At 41.3% G+C, this 19,586-nt stretch overlaps 1 protein-coding gene across 1 annotated transcript in view; it reads left to right on the top strand.

Moving 5' to 3' along the window:
* Window positions 1–19,586, top strand: part of PDAT (phospholipid:diacylglycerol acyltransferase) — a 169,409-nt gene that overhangs the window by 110,700 nt on the left and 39,123 nt on the right. Inside the window, exon 2 of the mRNA XM_089402352.1 lies at window positions 1,760–1,982. Within this exon, the coding sequence (XP_089258478.1) occupies window positions 1,760–1,982 (223 nt within the window). The remainder of the gene's footprint in view (window positions 1–1,759; window positions 1,983–19,586) is intronic.

Genomic DNA, 19,586 nt, shown 5'->3' with positions numbered 1-19,586 from the left:
TATTTTATTGTACTCGGGGAGGATTGTCCTAATCGTTTGAATTACTCACTGTTCATCATTTTTTTTCTTGGTTAACTATGAAATAAGCTTTTCCTCAATTAATCGCATCATTGATCCACACCAAGAGCCCATGATATGTTGTTACAGAGGATACCTTCAAACCCAAGAGAATTCAGAGTTATAAAAATACCAGGAACTTGTGGAAAACCAGCTATGCTATCTGATTACAAGCACATTTACAATTGAAACAGACATGTAGAACTAAAACTCTTTCATTAATAATCAAAATGCAAAAAGACATGATAGTACAACCAACAATGATGAAGAGATTGGGAAATCTTGTATGACAAAATTTTGAGATCTTTAAGCTCTTGTATGACAAATTTTTGAGATCTTTAAGCTGGAATCCTGTGTGCTAGGTGAGTAATATTCTAACAGAGCTGACAAAATGTAAGCACAAATACGGTTCCCGAACAGGCCCCAACCCGACGGGCTCCTTCCCAGCGTCAGTGGAGCAGCCAGAGACTTATCCAGAGCTTCTTTCCTTTGGCCTTGGATGTTAGGAGTATCGCTTGCTCCTACATCCTCCCCCGGATCATGCAGCCAGACTCCTTGATCCAGGGGACTCCGATAGCGAGCCAGGGCCACTGTTGTCCCCCTCGCTGTCGGCTATCAGATTTGGGCATTCTTGACATCATCAACCTCCAGCCCTGGACTTATTCACTTAACCTTCTACATGATCTGGTTATATACATCTTTATGAGGCTATTGTATTATTGTATCCTTTTTTACTTCATTTTATCCTAGATTTTGCATTTTCTAGGAGTTGCGTTTACACTCCCACATTGTACTTGTACTTGTACTGATTGTATCCTTCAGTCCCATTGATCTATTTATGGTCATCCATTGGACATTAATAAAATTATCTTATCATATAACGGTCTTTGGTGACAATTGGTATTTGTGTGGGTGCATTCTAAGTCTTGGTTATAGAGATGGTTGTCCTTCAATAACAGTCTTGGGTGACAATTAGCAGTCCTTGTAGTAGGTGCGCACATGGTATGCTGATGTGGATGTGCATGAAATTGGAACTTGGTGAACAAGCTCAGGAGCTGGGCTTGCATGGTTGGGGCACAAGGGTTATCATGTGCAGCTGGGGGTGCTGAAGTGGTCTGCCGGCAGTCATCTGTATGTGTTTGGATCAGTCATTCTCTTAAAGTTTGGTTGGGCAGGAGTTTTGAGCCTCAAGGAATTTAGAACTTAATGCAATATGTTTGTAAATTAGAAGTTATCAATTTGTTAGCAATACTGTTAAAGCGACAAGTTTTACATCTAATAGCTAAGAATTATGTGCTTTCTGTTGTTTCAAAGCAGTAAAAACTTGAGCTCAACATTATGCCCAAAACTGTGTTTGTAATTGCCCTCTGATTTTTTACAGGATTTTGCTGTTATACAAGAACGTCTTATCTTCTGCTTTTTTAGAGAGTGTTCAAGCAATCAAATAACCATGATTAATCTGGAGATGTGTTTTGCAAATAGATTCCAACCTGTTAAGTAAAATTTGTTTTGAGGAAATTTATGTCTTGATTGTAATTTTATAGTCAGGATTTGTTGGAAAATAGCGGGTAATGTACCTGTGGCATCTAGATGCTTTACAAGAAATGATGTGCTGTAATCATGATTTCAGCCAATACCCTATCTCATTTTGAGCATGAAATTAATGCACATAGGTATCTCACTACTCTTTTTCATTTGGTAGGCCACTTTGCTGGTTAGAACACATGTCTTTGGATAATGAAACGGGATTGGATCCCTCAGGGGTTAGAGTCAGGCCAGTTTCAGGGCTTGTTGCAGCAGATTACTTTACACTGGGATATTTTGTATGGGCAGTGCTGATTGAGAACATGGCACGTATTGGATATGAGGAAAAAAACATGCACATGGCTGCCTATGATTGGAGACTCTCTTTTCAAAATACGGAGGTATGTTCTTTGTGCTCATAATGTCCTCTAAGCTCTTACACCATTTTATTTCTTTCTTTTGTAAATTACATCTTACATTTACCGAAAACTGTACAAAAAAGGATGGAAGGGTATATAAAATGGTGACCATATCCTTTACCTTAGAGCAACAAGAGCTGAAAAGAAATCATAATACTCAGCTGGGTCCAAAGAGCGAGCATCAAAAGAGCTCCTTTGGCATGAAGCTGATGGCGAATCTCATCCTGCCAAATAGAACAAAAGGATGACAGGAGCTAATATCATGTGCAAAAATAGCTTTACATCTAATTTCCACAGAATAAATAAAGCTGTGATCATCAAACAATGCCAAAGCCTTGCAAATGTGGGTTGACCTGTGAGCACCAATCACCAATATAGTAGACTTCCAATGACCAGTATCCTGAAGCAACCGTAGACACTAGTCCTCAAGAAACCTCTGACATTGCTTAGCAAACTTGCACTCCCATTGCAAAACCTGCTCTTGGCCAGCCTAACCTTGGACAGAAACCGCTAATAAATCATGAACCATGCAAAGTTTCTCAGCTCATAAGTAAGCCAGTACAAACAAACACTGTGCAACTGAAGAATCTGTCTATTCTTTGAATCTATGGATATCCAATGAGCATTTGGGAATGGAGATAACAGACAGGTAAAGAGCAGAATACAGATGACAGGAGTCACAATTCTGAAGCAGTCAGCCAAAGCACCAACTGCAATCTGTCCAAAATGGCTGAAGCATACCAACCTTCAGTTTAAATAACTTAGCCTCTATGGTAAGCCTTTGTCACTGCATAATTGAAGGATGATCAAAGAAAGGAGACCATACTCTTGAGCAAGAGAATGCCTCTCCTTTCAAGAATGAGAGCTCAATCTATGAGACAGGGAGTGGGGCAACTCTGCCACACAATAATTTTGAACCCTCCGACTCCATATGGGATGACAAGCATGCCCACCCATTGCTAACAAACTGTGCTAAGAACTACATTTTCTAGGTCGTCCAGATGCTCCAAAAGATGAGGAAGCCAAACACGTGAAAGAGATGAGGGGACCAGATGATTCAAACAGTGCAAATGCCCCTTGAATTCCACTTGAATGCTGTGTTGAAACTTGAAAGCATCCAATGCTGAAACAAGATCTGCCAAAGAGCTGAACCTCAAGACTTTGCACCACCCATTTAACCACTGAAATAGTCCCTTGAGTGGCAACATCAATCAAACCAAGCCCTCCTTTTCCTTGGCCATGGTGCAAATATCTCATGGAATTAAAGGCTAGCCCTGATTTCCACCATACTTGGACAATAGATAGGTTCTTAAAATTTTCTCAGGCCATCAGAATTGAGCCTTGTTACAAAAGCAACAGGACACATAATATACATGAGAAGCCTGAAGAATGCAGCCAACAACAGTCAGCTTGCTGGCAAATGGAATATCCTTGTGATGCTAGATATGGAGCTTGCACTAGAGCCTCGGCAAACACTAATTCCACATGGAGACAAGTGACAAACCAACTCCAAATTGAATCCCCCCAAATATCGTGCAATAACCCCAGGTTGAATAAAATATTAAGCAATAGGGATCCAATTTGGGGTGCATCCAAACCTATTGGCCAATAGTCAGTTTTATGAGCACTGACTACGACACCGAAGGCAGAGCAAAAAGTATCAAGATAAGCAAGGATGTCATCAACAATCCTGTATCAATAGATTTGCCAATCAAGAAGCTCCAAGACAAGAAAATGTAATCCAAACATCAAACTTCATCCATACTCCAATTTCGTCCACCAAGAAGGAATAACGAAAATCTCAAGAGAGAGAATGATCCAATCCAAGTGATGATTCAAAATGAATTCACATCACCCCTATGTTGAAAAGTGTAACTAGGCTCGATCTTCATAATGACATATAAATATGATTTTATGTAATGAGATGTAAATATGAAAAATAAATTTATTATATTAACTTGCTTCATGGGTTTCATGAGCAAGGGATTTTGTTTGAGATTTTGTTTTTGAGTCAAGACTCCAATTAAGAGTCTTTAGGATTTATTTGTCATCTAATCATAAAATGTAAGAGTCATTGTCATGTAAATGAAGTCATGTTACACTTTGTAAAAGGTCAATATTATCTATGTAAAATATCCTCCAAGAACTTCTCACCAAACCTCTTCACGTCTGCCTACAAACGATGAGGAAGCTGCTAGATCAAGTCGGCCTAAAGGGTAGCGAAGGAAGTGTATATATAGCCTAACTCATCCTCCATTTGAAGACAAGAAACTCGACTTACTTGAGACAAGAAGAAGAATTTTGATCGGGTTTTCCTCTCAAGAAGTGAGAGGTTTTCGGCCCTCGCTGGAGAAGCCTATATTCTATGTCACTTGTCTCTTTTATTATTGCATATTGGTAATTGTCTTGATGAAAGAACACATTAATAAGATAACGAAGAATTGAATATAAGATTAAGAAGAAAAAGAGGATCACAAGCAATTATCAAGAAGAGAAATTGTCATTTATTGAATTCCCTAGATTTCTCAACAATTTATACACTTCTTAGGAGTTCGAATTACCTAATTTGACCTACATTAGCCCCTCAAATGAAATAAAGTGCAAAATATCTAACTTTTGGTGACAAGCGCACCAAGCTAGCTCAAAAACAAAATAATAAGCCTCTAGAATGAATACAATGTGATGAATACAATGTGATGAAGTCCATAAGTGCCATACTAATGAATAGGATTCTCAAAAGTGATAGATAAGGGGGTGGCCCTTTGCTCTCCAAACAATAAACCTATGGCCCAGTGGGTGTGGGGGCTCCCAAATACCCTCATGGGTCTCCAAGTAGATCAGAGATGCCTGCATACCATTTGTAAGGGCTTAGATGATAATATAAGTGATGCCACATCAACATACAAGTCTTGGGTCATCTGCCAAGTGCATGGTACAACTGTGGGGCCGACTCGGCATGATGAACCAGATGCATCTCCCTTGTCAAATAGGTGAATCTCGAGTGATCTCTGACCATCTTTGGGGATCCATGTGTTAGAAAATCAGAAAGGTAGAAAGATTTTCTTATACTTGATAATTACTTGTGATGTTCTTGACTTCTTATTAAGTTTTATGTCTTCTTTCTTTGAGTTCATCAATCATTTACCAAAGCAAAAACACATAAAACAATGGACATCAGATATAGGCATTATGCCAGGGAAAACCCCCTTCGAGGGGAAAACCCAGTCAAAATTCTCTTCCTTTCAATAGTATTATTTGAGACTCTTCATCCTAGACAAAGACCAAACCTTCCCTCCACGCCAAGTCAGCCTCCCAGATTTTCGACCTCTCTTCCAACAATTTTGACTATGTAGCAGCTTTTGACATCAGGAAAACTTGGAAGACTTCAATCTCCCAAACTAGGACACGAAACAAAGAGAGAGAGGCACCAAAATTTCGTCTTTCTTCTTCTCCTTAGATCCCACCCAACTCGCACTTCCTTTGGTTTCCTTAGACCCACTTCGCACTTTTCTGGCTTCCTTAGAGATATCGAACTAGCTGGAGAGGAGATGCTCCAAATTAATTCGACTTGCTTCTATTTATAGGCTTCAAGGGAGGTTGAATTGATGTCCTTAGGCTGACTTGATGTGGAGGATACATAAATTATATTTGACTTAATACTAAACCTTTTTACATGATTCAAAATCCCAAGAAGGGTCTCTTTAAAAGTACAATGACTCTATTGACTCAGAATAAATCCTAGAAGTCCTCAATGGGGACTTTGACCTAAAACATGATGACCCAAGCATGAAACCCATGCTTTAATAAGTCATAATAATAATAAAAAAATTCCTCTTCTTATTCTTTTGACAAGTATATTACAAGATGACTCAAATACATTTAATGAAGACCGAACCTAGTTACATTTTCCAACACTCCCTCTTAACTAGGGAGGTATTCATCATATACAAGTACAAGGAAGATCTCAACTATATGAACCATGAAGAACTTTAGGCACCGCAATGCCATGGACTAGATTCCTAACTAGGGCAATCTATCCATTGGTCTCTTAACAATTTAGGCACCGCAATGCCATAGACTAGATTCCTAACCAGGGCAATCTATCAAAGTGGGAATAAGATGGACTCAATCTTTCAGCCTCTCTAGGTACCATCAGGCTTACTTGCTAATCATCATCCCAAAGATCCATGGGTGCATCTAAAAACAAAGCTCTATAATCAACACCACCTTTTCCAACTTTGGGACCTAGACATCAACACAAAGTGCTGGCCAAATGTCCTCCCAGGCAATGCTTCACTCACAAAGCCTCAACACTCCTAGATCCAACAGATCCTCCCAATCAAACTGATTGGTAGCCAGCATGCTATCAACACCTTCGAGAGATTCACTTGTACAAACACAACCCCAATCAATAATATATTTCCACATGTACATAATCAAATAAAAACCTCCGAGGTCTTCCAGACAACTTGGTGTTGCTACTAAACTTTTCATAGTAGGATTATCAACCGAATCTCTGACAGAAGATTCCTCAATCATACACTTTCCTTTCCTACTTCCCATGCAACAACATATCCTCTGAAATTCATTCTTCAATCAAAACTAAGCTATGCCTTGTTGATTTGGGGTAGCATCATATGTGCTCTAGCCATGAAAATTGGTGGAGAGGCTAAAACACATGAGATATCCAAGACCCATAATGGTTTGGGCAGATTCTAACTGGTTTGGGAGATATTAAAATAATTAATATTTTTAATGGAGTTCCTAAGTCTAAACTTAGGAAAAATAAAATATTAATGGGTATTAATATAAAACTGGGTTAGAAGGTTCCAAAAGTTATGGATCAAGCCAAATCTAATCTTAGCCGTTGATTAGAGATTTAATCTCGACTGTTGAAGGACCAACGAGAAAAGTATAAGAGGAGGCTTGAGGGTCAGTTGGAAGATACACCATAGTGATTAGTCATTCATTTTACTAGAGCGGGGTTGCTAAGCAAAGTCGAATCCGTGATCAACAACGAGGGGCAGTGAGTACTGGACAAAGAGGCAAAGACAGTGCTGAGAGACCAGTGTAGAGGCAGAGAGTGAGAAGCAACAGCCAGAGCAGGCCACGCAGAGCCCAACAGAGATAGCGCAGAGGCCAGAGGGACTACGTCATCCACGCAGAGGGCAGTTGGAGTGATGCAGAGGCTCCCAGAGGTTGCGCAGTGCCTCAGAGTGCTGACGTAGAGGGGTTTGGGGCTGATGCAGAGGCTAGAAGGGCCAGTGCAAAGCTTCAGAGTTGTTGAAGAGGGTTTCGTGGGACAGGTTTTCTGAATACCTGTTTCCGAATAGAGAGTTATTGTTGCCGTTTTTCTCTGTCGGGTGAGCCAGTTTGGCACCCGGTTGTACTCAAGGAAATACTGCATAATAATATACCCTCAGAATCGCTGCACTGATTTTCCCGCATTGGGTTTTTCCGAGGACATTTGTCCAAAAATAATGGTGTCCCTTGTATGCTTGTTTTCTTTCCGCTGTTGATCTGTAGATGTTGTCACTGTATTGTGTTTATTTCGGTATTTAAATGTTTTAAATAACTTGTTTGAATTTAACAAGTAGAAGAAATAAACCAGCAGAATACAGATTAAATTTCTAACGGGTAGACTTAGAAATTTCAACATGGTATCGGAGGGTGGTTGCAGATCACAGGAAAGCTGAAGGCATCAGCTAAGCAGAGCATTTGCGGCAGAATCAGCTATCCCGAGTGACAGCGCTGATCCTTGCAGAAAGCAACAGAGGAGGGGTTAACATAGAGGGACTGCGTCATCCGTTCGGGCAGAGAGAGGCTAGCATAGAGGCTAAGGAGGGCAAAAAGAGGCTCACGCAAAAACCAGAGGGTTGACTTAGTTGGCTGAGGGAGCTGATTTGCTAGTGTCGGGATTGCGCAGAGCCAAGAGGCTCAGTCCTTCAGTTTCTAGGGCATAGGACGCTGTGGGCATTTTGCGGGAGCGAAGCTGGTGGGGTACTGTGGTCAGAACAATACCTAACAGGGCAAAACCAAGGTAGAGGGAGTTGCTACTGAGGCAGATTTCTAGCCAAGGAATCCAGATTAGTGTTGCAGTTGCACATATGATCAAAGAGGGGCAACTTGATGATTGGCAGAAGGATTTCCAGGAGGGAAATCAGGGCTTAGAAGGAGCCTAGCAGAGAACTTCCAAACGAGAAGTAGAGAGACTCAGTAGGAATCAAACAGAGAACTTCCAGGTGGGAAGTAGAGAGACTCGAAGGAGTCGATAGAAAAGAGCAGAGAGATGGCCGTGAATGGGCTGAGGGATCAGGACAGGCTGGATGAAGCTTCCAAGTTTGTGGTCTGGAAGGCCAGGGTCCTGTCCATTTTAGACAGACATTGTATCAAGGCCTTCGCCTTGAGAATAGTGGCGATCCTAGTTGATCTAGCTGAAAATGAGAAGTTCGAGGAGGTAATGGCCAAGGTGAAGTCCATTATCTTTGATGGGGTCAAGGATCATGTGGTCCAACATATTGCCGAGAAGAATACGGAAAATGAGACGTGGGAAGCCCCGAAGAAATTGTACCAACATACTTCCGTGCAGAGGGAGATGTTACTTGAGAATCAATTGTGGTCATACCAGATGTAGAAGGGGGAGCAGATAGATCACTTCCTCGGTCCGTTGAAGGAGATCCGGGACCAGATGACTTCCATAAGGGCCATGCCGAATGAAGAGATGTTGGTGAGGACAACACTTAACGCAGTCTCCGAGGAGTGGGAGACATTTTTCCAGAGCATACTGGGTAGGGCAGATCTTCCAGATTGGGAAGAATTGTGGGCGACTCTTCACCAAGAGGAGATCAGGCGGTTGAGCAAGACAAGAAGTAATAGCAAGAGAGTCAGGATCAAAAAGGAAGAGGAAGAGGATGCGGCTCTGGCATCTACGGGAAAGCAAAAGAAGAGGAAGAAGAAGGACCTCTCCAAGGTCAAGTGTTTCCATTGTGGGGAACTGGGTCACTATGCGAACCAGTGTCCTAGGAAGAAGAGTAGGGGAGAGGCTTCTGACTCTAAGGTAGCGCCAACGAAGGCAGAGAAGGAGGTCTAGGAGGATGATGATTGTGCCATTAGTGGTCATGTACCTCTGGAGAAGAGGTGGGGAGACATTGAGCTGTAGTCAGACGGACTATAGGTGATGAGGGGCAAGATCCTTGAGGTACCCAACCTCTTGGATTATATCTTGTTATGGGAGCCCTGAAGAGAGAGTAGCAGGATTGGCGATGTTGGTAGAAGTAGATGCAGATGAAGCGACAGAGGGTGCTACACTGTAGGAGTCCCCGGGCAGTGAGAGGCTAGCAGGCTGTAACAGTGCGAGAGGCACGAGAGTGTTGCAATGGTGCAGGATGGCACAGAGAGGGTTGCAGCAGTGTGAGATGCAGGGAGTTTTTGCAGCAGCGCAAAGGTCAGTAGAGGGAGCACTTGTTAGCGGCAGAGAGAGTTTCAACATCATGAGTGTTTCTAGCCTGATAGGAATGTCAGGAATTGGGAGGATCAGTTACTTACTTCTTAGTAACTGAGTTGCAGTGTAGTAGCGGTTAGCAGTAGCACAGTGCAGCATGATGAGAGGGGGATGCAGTGTTGGGAGGATGGACCAGTAACAACACAGATGCAGAGGGAGTTGCCGTACGAATGCAACAGTGGCAGTGGCAGGGCCATGGGCAATAGTATAGGATGCAGTAGTGTAGAGGATGTTGGGCAAGGAGGCCTAGCATCATCACAAGTACCGGTGCCGGATAATCAGAGTGATGTTCAGTGAGGAGTATTACTAGAGCACAGTCCTCACTAAGAGGGAGTGTTGATTTGGGGTAGCGTCGGATGTGCTCTAGCCATGAAAATTAGTGGAGAGGCTAAAGGAAATGAGATCTCCAAGACCTAGAAATGGTTTGGGCAGATTCTAACGGTTTGGGAGATATTACAATAATTCTTATTTTTAATTTATTTCCTAAGTCTAAACTTAGGAAAAATAAAATATTAATGGGTATTAATATAAAATTGGGTTAGAAGGTTCCAAAAGTCATGGATCAAGCCAAATCTAATCTTAGCCATTGATTAGAGATTTAATCTCGGTCGTTGAAGGACCAACGAGAAAAGTATAAGAGGAGGCTTGAGCGTCAGTTGGAAGATACACCAGAGTGATCAGTCATTTGTTTTGCTAGAGCAGGGTTGCTAAGCAAAGTCGAATCAGTGATCAATAGTGAGGGGCAGTGAGTACATAACAGAAAGGCAAAGATAGTGCCGAGAGACCAACGCAAAGGTAGAGAGCGAGAAGCAGCAGCTAGAGCAGGCCGCGCAGAGCCCAGCAGAGACAGCGCAGAGGCTAGAGGGATTGTGTCATCCACGCAGAGTGCAGTTGGAGTGACGCAGAGGCTCCCAGAGGTTGCGTAGTACCTCAGAGGGCTGACATAGAGGGGATTGGGGCTGATGCAGAGGCCATAAGGGCCATCACAGAGCTTCAGAGTTGCTGGAGAGGGTTTCATGGGACAGGTTTTCTGAATACCTATTTACGAATAGAGAGGTATTACTGCTGGTTATTTTTCTCTGTTGGGTCAGCCTGTTGGGTCAGCCAGTTTGGCACCCAATTGTACTTAAGGAAATACTGCATAATAATATACCTTCAGAATAGCTGCACCGGTTTTCTCGCATTGGGATTTTCCAGGGACATTTGTCCAGAAATAACGTTGTCACTTGTGTGTTTGTTTTCTTTCTGCGGTTGATCTATAGATGTTGTGACTGTATTGTGTTTATTTCGGTATTTAAATGTTTTAAATAACTTGTTCAAATTTAACAAGTAGAAGAAATAAAGTAGCAGAATACAAATTAAATTTCTAATGGGTAGACTTAGAAATTTCAACATGCCCTCCCTCTCAACCAGGGAGCATCTCTTTATCTATACTCCCTCTTAATCTTGGGGAGATCAACTTCTTCTTTCCGTCATCGGAGAACTTTCGTGGCTTCCAACCATTTCATCAGAGTTATCATCATCCCCATCATGCTTATCACATCAACGAACATCTTCACCATATTGAAGATTGTGTACTTGCACAACTTAGATAGCAAGTACAACCAAACTATAGAAGCATGAAGTTAACCATATCAGAATTACAGAAGGATTTCAATGTTAAATATATCGGATACCCAAACTTAAACAAGAAACACATATTCTTCAACATCTTGCTAGGAACTTTGGCATAAACCCTAGACTACTTCATAACAACTTTCATTCCATCTAGGGGTTCAATGTTTCTTTTAAAGGTGTGACATACCCTATCACAACATATGGTAAACCCTAGAAACAATTCAAACAAATATAGATCTACAAGGCATCTAACAACTTTTAGAATTCATATGTTAGATTTTCCACTAGGGATTCATACAAATCCTAGATTTCATACAAAAGAATCAATCAAAACCAATCACAGCTTAGTCATTAACATGACCAACTTCCACTAGGGTTAGTTGCAAACCCTAGATTTTCAATCAAACATCAATCCCAACTAAAACTCAGATTTCAACAATCTTACACAAATCTCAAATTATCATATTGTCATCATTCATCAGAGATTTTCACTTCTACTAAGGTTTAACTCCAAAACCCTAGAATTTCACAAATACTATCATCCTAGAAAGACAAACTTTGACTAGGGCTTAGTTCCAAACCCTAGGATTCATGACCACCGACAAATAGGTCAACTCATACATCTAGGACTTCATCATCATGTATAGGCATATCATGTGTTAGTCAAACCCAACTTCACAAATATCAACAAACTAGGGTTTAATTAGACAAACACACATTCCAAGGAAATCATTTCTAAGATTTACACATTCCACCAAACCCTAATGAGTTAGTGTTTCAATATAAGATCATAGAAGACCCAAAATTACCAAAACTTCAAAGGTTCAGGGTTTTAGACTTTATCATTCAACCCTAAGTTAAGATTTCATGATCATATTGAAATCCCAAACATGACATCATCAACAAGAACTTCAAATAGCATTTCACAATAACCCTAAGCGGTTTAGGGTTTCAGATATTCACATTAGCATACCCTTAGGTTAGGATTTTCCAGAGAACCTATCTAGGGTTCTTTAAAATCAATTAAGAATAGGAGTGGGGTAGATTTTTCAAGTGATGAATCTCCCAAAATAAGAATCAATATGATTCACTATAGCTGGTCAAAATAATGTTAGTAATAGATTGTCAAATGAATAAACATTTATTATAAATAAATCAATGTTTTAAATCATACCTTTGTTCCTTGACAAACCTTGTCTTGAGAGGTCCTCTTTCATACTCCTTGAGAATATAGCAGATGTTTTCCTAATCAAGACAATAGAGGGAGAATGATGATTAATATTTAATATAATCACAACTAAATGAGTACATGAAACCAAAAATTGAAAGGAAATGAGATACTTATCTTTAGGAGTTGTTGGGGGCTCCCTCCAAAGCTCGAGGGATACCTATAAACTTACAAAAACAAAAATTGTCTTTTTCCAAAAGCATGTTTAAAAACTGTAAATTCTAAAACATCAAAAATATAAAATAAGATATCTAAGGCTACAAGCAAAGGACTTAGAAGTGTAAGTCCCTTGTGTCAAATTCTTTGGGTTTGGATTTCTTTAGGTCTTCCTCTTCAACAACATTGGCTCGATCTCTTTCTCTCTTATTGTTTCTTGGATTGTCGGGACAATCACTCCTATAGTGACCCTTCTTTATGACATTGATAGCATTCTATCTTGGACATGTCAACTTTCTTCCTTGGTCCTTTCGATTTCTTTTTTTTTGTATTGAGAAGTGTAGGCATTTGAAACATCTTCAGGATTGGCAACTAATGAAATCCTTAGTTCTTCTTGACTGTGGGCAGTCCATAGTTCTTCAAAAGTGGGAGCTTCCTTCCAACTGTTAAGTCCTACAACAAATGCACATCAAGTAGGTGGCAATGCTAATAGAGCGGTGATCACGAGTTCTTTTTCTGGAACAATTTCATCAATGGCCAAAAGATCATCTTTGATTCTTGTTATCTTCGCAAAGAAGGATGCCACTGTATCTTCTTTAGTCATCTTTGTGGTCCTTAGTTCTTCAAGCTTGCCACTTGACCAATGCTCTTAATAGTGAATAACTTTGACAAGGCTACATACATTTCCTGAGCATGATTGATGTTGGCTATAAATGGGACAAGATTGTCCTTTATTCCTTCTACAATTAAAGTCAGGGCCACCAATTCTAATTCTTTGAATTTTACTTTGTTAGCGTCACTGGAGTCATCTGTAGGCTTATTAACTTTTCCTTTGACCAAGTCAAGTACTTTGTTGCTTTCAAGGATGAGGTCAATCCTCTTCTTCCAAGACCTATAGTTTGAGGCTCCTTCAAGTTTGTTTTCTCCCTTTATTATGTTAGACATCTTCCTTGAATATAGTAGACTCTTTCCCTGAGATAATCCTTTTGAATGGATCCTTGATCAAGTGCTTTGCACTGCCTTTTTCTTCTTTCTTCACCAAAGCTTTGATACCATGTTAGAAAATCAGAAAGGTAGAAATATTTTCTTATACTTGATAATTACTTGTGATGTTTTTTTCTTCTTATTAAGTTTTATATCTTCTTTATTGTAGTTCATCAAGCAATTACCAAAGCAAAAGCACATAAAACAATGGACACCAGATATAGGCACTATGCCAGGGAAAAACCCCCATCAGGGGGAAAACCCAGTCAAAATTCTCTTCCTTTGAATAGTATTCTTTGAGACTCTTGACCCTAGACAAAGACCAAACCTTCCTGCCACACCAAGTCAGCCTCCCAAATCTTCCACCTCTCTTTCAACAACTTCCAGCATCAGGTAGCTTCCGGCATCAGGCAGCTTCCGGCATCAGGAAAACTTGGAAGACTTCAATCTCCAAAACTAGGGCACGAAACAAAGAGAGAGGGGCACCAAAATTTTGTTTTTCATCTTCTCCTTAGACTCCACCCAACTCACACTTCCTTTGGCTTACTTAGACCCACTTCGCACTTTTCCGGCTTTCTTAGAGATATCGAACTAGCCTGAGATGATATGCTCCAAATGAATTCGACTTGCTTCTATTTATAGGCTTCAAGGGAGGTCAAATTGATGTCCTTAGGCCGACTTGATCTCTTGTTAAAATTGGCAACTAGGGCAAAACTTCATGTGGGTCATCTTATTCATGGTTGATAATATTTTTATTAGATTCCTCTCGTCGAGAGGTGTAGGATTGATATAAAGATCATCCGATTCCGACAAGTATTCATGGAAATATGAATTTATTTTGATTATGGAATTATTATCAAGCCAACCTACAACTCATGTAGGCTTAGAGGCCCAACAGTGGCATCTATTCAAACATTATCAGTTGTGTATAAATACAAGAGGACTTTTCCTCATTTGGACTCACTCAACTCATCACATCTCTCTCTCTCTACTGCGCAGAAAAGAGTCTCTTCTCTATTGCGCAGAAAAGGGTCTCTCTCTCACACATGTGAAGCCGGAAGCTGCTGAAACTGAAGCTGCAATTGCAGAAGTAAAGTTTGATCTGCGTGGACTAGAAGATCTCCTCATTTGAACTGCAATGTAGGTTCATCTGAACCTCCTCTGAAAGTGCAACTTTTGGTGGTGGAATCAAGTCAATCCGATGGATGGTTTGCAAGATATCGACTGCTCTAGTTTGAAGGAAGTTGCTGAAACTGAAGCTGCAACTGCAGAAGTGAAGTTTGACCTGCGTGGACTAGAAGATCTCCTCATCTGAACTGCACTGTAGGTTCATCTGAACCTCCTCTGAAAGCCGCAACTTTTGGTGGTGGAATCAAGTCAATCCGACGGACGGTTTGCAAGATATCGACTGCCCTAGTTTGAAGGAAGCTGTTGAAACTGAAGCTGCAACTGCAGAAGTGAAGTTTGACCTGCGTGGACTAGAAGATCTCCTCATTTGAACTGCGCTGTAGGTTCATCTGAACCTCCTCTGGAAGCCGCAACTTTTGGTGGTGGAATCAAGCCGATCCAATGGTCGGTTTGTGAGATATCGTCTGCCCTAGTTTGATGATGAAGCCGCTAATGCTGATGCTGTTGATTTAGGGTTTGCTACTACTGATATAAATCAGATTTATTGTACTCTTTCTCTCTGCTGAATTATTGAAGATAAAAGAAGATTTGATCAAAGGGTTTCCCCACAAATTGTGGGGTTTGTCCCTGGCTAGCCGCCACATCTTGTGTCTCTTGTCTTGGCTTGTTTTCTGTCGATCGTTTAATGTTCTATCTGCACTTTACTTTATGTACATGTGATTGTTAATCTGTGGAATATAATAAGAAAAAGAAGTAAATTGTTATAAGAATAGAACATACCATAACTTAACATGGTATCAGAGCTGAGGTGAAAACAATGCTTGAGAAAGAGCAAGAGCAATCACCGAAGAGAATATTGGCAAGGCTATCCTAAAAGAACGATGGGGTCCTCAACACTCTTTCCTGCCAAAGACAAGCTCCGTGAGAACGCTGACTATCATGGATGGAAGATGTCTATTGATCTAACCCTTGAGGATCAAGGAATGTTGGATCATGTGAGAGGCAATATTGTTGAGCCTCCATCAAAAGCACCTCCTGCTGCCAGGAACAAATGGAAGAACAGAGAAATTAAAGTGAAGAAGATCATTCGGGACTCTATCGACAAGCGCTTGGTGGCCTACATCTCTGAACTAGACACCTCCAAGGAAATCTATGATAGACTGGTGAATTTATTTAAAGTTAATGATGCAAATCAAGTTTTGTTTCTTAGAAATAAGTTGAGGGAAATCAAGAAGGGTAAAGATGAGACTCTGCAAGCATACTTCTGAAGAATCACCGAGATCAAGAACGATCTCCTATCTATTGGGGAGACTATCACTGACAGAGAAATGGCACTCATGACTCTTGGAGGATTACCATCCGAATGGCACGTGTTCAGGACTACTCTTCTGAACAATAATGTAATTCCTGGTTTCGAGGAATTAATGGCTAGATGCATTCAAGAAGAAACAAGGGTAGAAGAGCAAGAAATGCCCTTGCCTAATGGTCCTCCTGTTGCTTTTTCTTCTCATGCGAAGAAAAGAAATCATTCTGGATCGAAATCGAAAAGAAAGGCTAGACCTAAGTGTGGAAGAAAAGGACGATGTTACATTTGCAATAAAGCAAGTCACTATGCAAGGGAATGTCCTGATAGAAAGGACTCACACCAGGATGATGATCAAAATCCCTCTGGTGGAAATCAAAGGAATGACAAATTCAATAGCAAAGGTAAGAGGAGAACTGGGAATCAAGGAAGAGGGCAACCATTCAAGAAGGCTAGAAATTCCAGGTATGAATCTAACACTGTTGACAATAAGCAGGCTGAATATTATCTACCAGCTGCTCTATCTACCTCCGCTCCTTCGGACTCAATGGGAATTTGGCTCATTGATAGTGGTGCCTCAAGACACTTCACTGGTTACAAAGAAGTACTCCATAATCTGGTAGAGAAAGAAACTAACCTGGAAATTGTCCTTGGAGATGACATGAAATACCCCATGAAAGGTGTAGGCAATGTTTCTCTCAAATTGAATCAAGGTAATATGATTCACTTACAAGATGTATTATATGTACCTGATCTCAAAAAGAACTTGGTATCCATCTCGGCAATGGAAGACAAAGGCTACAAGGTAACCTTCAGCGATGGCAAGGTACATATATGGAAAAATAATGTTAAAGATGCTTTCACTCTTGGGTTTCAAGTTGATTCTTTATATCAGGTCAGTGGAAGTCCGCTAGGTGTCATGTCTTATGACACATCTCTTTAGTCCGAACTTTGGCATTGGAGGTTTGCCCACCTTCATTATAAAGCTCTACTTGGTGTAAGACAAATGGTGACAGGGATGCCCGAATTTCAAGTAGAGAAAGAAGGTGTATGTCTAGGATGTGCCGGAGGAAAGCTCAAAAGGGGACCATTCCCCTCAAGCCAAAGCAAGATCTCCGATATATTACAGTTGGTTCACTCAAGCATATCTAAGGCTGGCATTAAGAGGGAGACTACTACCCCACATACTCCTGAGCATAATGGTGTGGCGGAAAGGAAGAACCGTATGATTGTGGAAGCTGTCTCTATGGATAGATGATGCCTAATGTGGAGGAACCCATGGATCTTATTTATCCACCCGAGCCTCCCTCTTCTAGGAAGAGGCCTTCATGGCTTAGGGGGATACTTGATGATGATGAAGGACATGCTGCACCTTGAGGAACCTTCCGTGAAAGTAAGAAACCTAATAGGTATCAGGGATACCTGACCATCATAAGCCCGATCATACAAAATGAGCCTCCATCATTCTCAGATGCCGTCAAGCATCAAGTATGGAAGGATGCTATGACCAAAGAATATGAGTCTATTATGGAGAATGATGTCTGGGAAGTAGTTTCCAGACCCCAGGACAAGACAATTGTCACTTCTAAATGGCTTTACAAGATAAAGCATGCAGTAGATGAAAGTACGAAAAAGTATAAGGCTCGTTTTATTGCTCGTGGCTTCTTCCAGAAGGAAGGTATAGACTATGATGTCATATTTGCACCTGTTGCTAGATATACGACCATCTGCTTGATCATAGCCCTTGTGGCTTCACAAGGATGGAACCTACATCAGATGGATGTCAAGACCGTGTTCTTGCACGATTCGATCAAAGAAGAGGTCTACGTGGAGCAACCCGAAAGATTTGAGATTTATGATTGAAAATCTCATGTATGCAGGTTGAAGAAGGCTCTCTATGGGCTGAAGCAAGCACCTCAAGCATGGTATGAGAGGATCGATAGCTACTTGATGAAGCTGGGATTCACTAGGAGTGAATCCGATCCTAACCTTTACTTTAAGGTTGAAAATGACAAACCTCTCATACTGGTGCTGTATGTGGACGACCTCTTTCTAACAGGTGTATACCCTCTCATTCACAAATGTAAGAGGGAGTTGGCTTCTAAATTTGAAATGAAGAACCAAGGTCTTGAAGTGTGGCAGAAGCCAAGGGAAATTTTCCTATCTCAAGGAAATTATGTGGTAAAGATATTGGGAAGATTCGGTATGATGGACTGCAAGTTTGTGACTACCTCGAGGATCTTAACTTTTAGAAGTTATATGGTAGTGATGTCGGACCAGATTTGGGAAATGCCTCTGAGTTTCATAAACTCATTCGCATTGATGTTCTTGGTGAACCTCCGTCCGAACATATGTTTTGTAGTTAGCATTGTGAGCTCATATTTGGTTGAGCCTCACTAGATTGATGCTAAGAATCTTCTGAGATATCTTCGTGGCACAATTACTAATGGGTTAAGATACACTGCTGGAGATGTGAGACTACTTGGATATACTGATGCTGATTGGGCAGGCAGTGTGGTGGACCGTAAGAGCACTTCCGGGTGCTGTTTCACCTTGGGATCTGCTTCAATATCTTGGATGAGCAGGAAGCAGAAGTCGGTGGCTTTGAGCACTGCCGAAGCAGAGTATATTGCTGCTAGCATGGCCTCCTGTGAGGCAGTCTGGTTGCGAAAGCTCTTCAGTGAGCTGTTTGGATTTACATTGGATACCACTGTGATTCTCTGTAACAACCAGAGGTGGGATTCGATTATTGAGGAATCTCGTATTCGTCGATTGCTCCCGTAAATAGACATCATCTGGGATATGGTAAGTCGATGAGCAAGGAGGCTTCATCACATTAAGATGATGTACAGGTTGATACACCTTGTCAAAGCCCCGAGGAAAGATCTACTCTGTGATTTTCCCAAATGACTTGGAGTCGTCAAGAAACCCTTGTACAAGGGTCCTGCATCTTGCATACATTGAGCTCTGGGAGCTCTGAGGGCTTGCGATTCTTACTAGAGCAACATACGACCATAGGGTGACTCACCCTCCCTTGGTGGTGCGCAATGGGACAAGATGATTCGCTCTCTTATGGGACAAGATGATTCGCTCTCCTGTGTAGCAGGATGATTAGTTCTCCTGTGAGGCCTGGATGATGTGTTCTCCATGGCGACTGTAGTAGGATTGATGTGTTCTCCTGTGAGGCCTGGATTGATGTGTTCTCCATGGCGACTGTAGCAGGATTGATGTGTTCTCCTGTGAGGCATGGATTGATGTGTTCTCCATGGCGACTTTAATAGGATTGATGTGTTCTCCATGGCGGCCTGGATTGATGTGTTCTCCATGGCGATTGTAGTAGGATTGATGTGTTCTCCTATGAGGACAGGATTGATTAAGTTTTCCTGTCAAGGCATCCTACCCATGCAGTCTGGGACTCATGGGAAGTACCTCTCATCTGATCAATGAGCAGGGAAATGAAGTTAGGGACCATAGTAGTACCGATGGACGCATCGTTGTATCTACCGTACTCCCTACGCTAAGATGACCTCCATTGATCTGGGATCAATGATACTGGTCTAGGACGAGTGGTAGGAGTTGTACCATACTATGACACTGACTTAGGGTTGGTTGAGACTGGTCTGGGACCAATGGTACATACTCTGAGACTGACTTCATGTCAGTGCAGTA

Source organism: Pinus tabuliformis, chromosome 2_1, assembly GCF_031772625.1.
Source record: "Pinus tabuliformis cultivar Carrire ecotype Pingquan chromosome 2_1, CPIR1, whole genome shotgun sequence".
Taxonomy (NCBI): domain Eukaryota; kingdom Viridiplantae; phylum Streptophyta; class Pinopsida; order Pinales; family Pinaceae; genus Pinus; species Pinus tabuliformis.
Note: the sequence above shows the minus strand (reverse complement) of the source record. Positions and strands in the feature narration are given on the sequence as shown.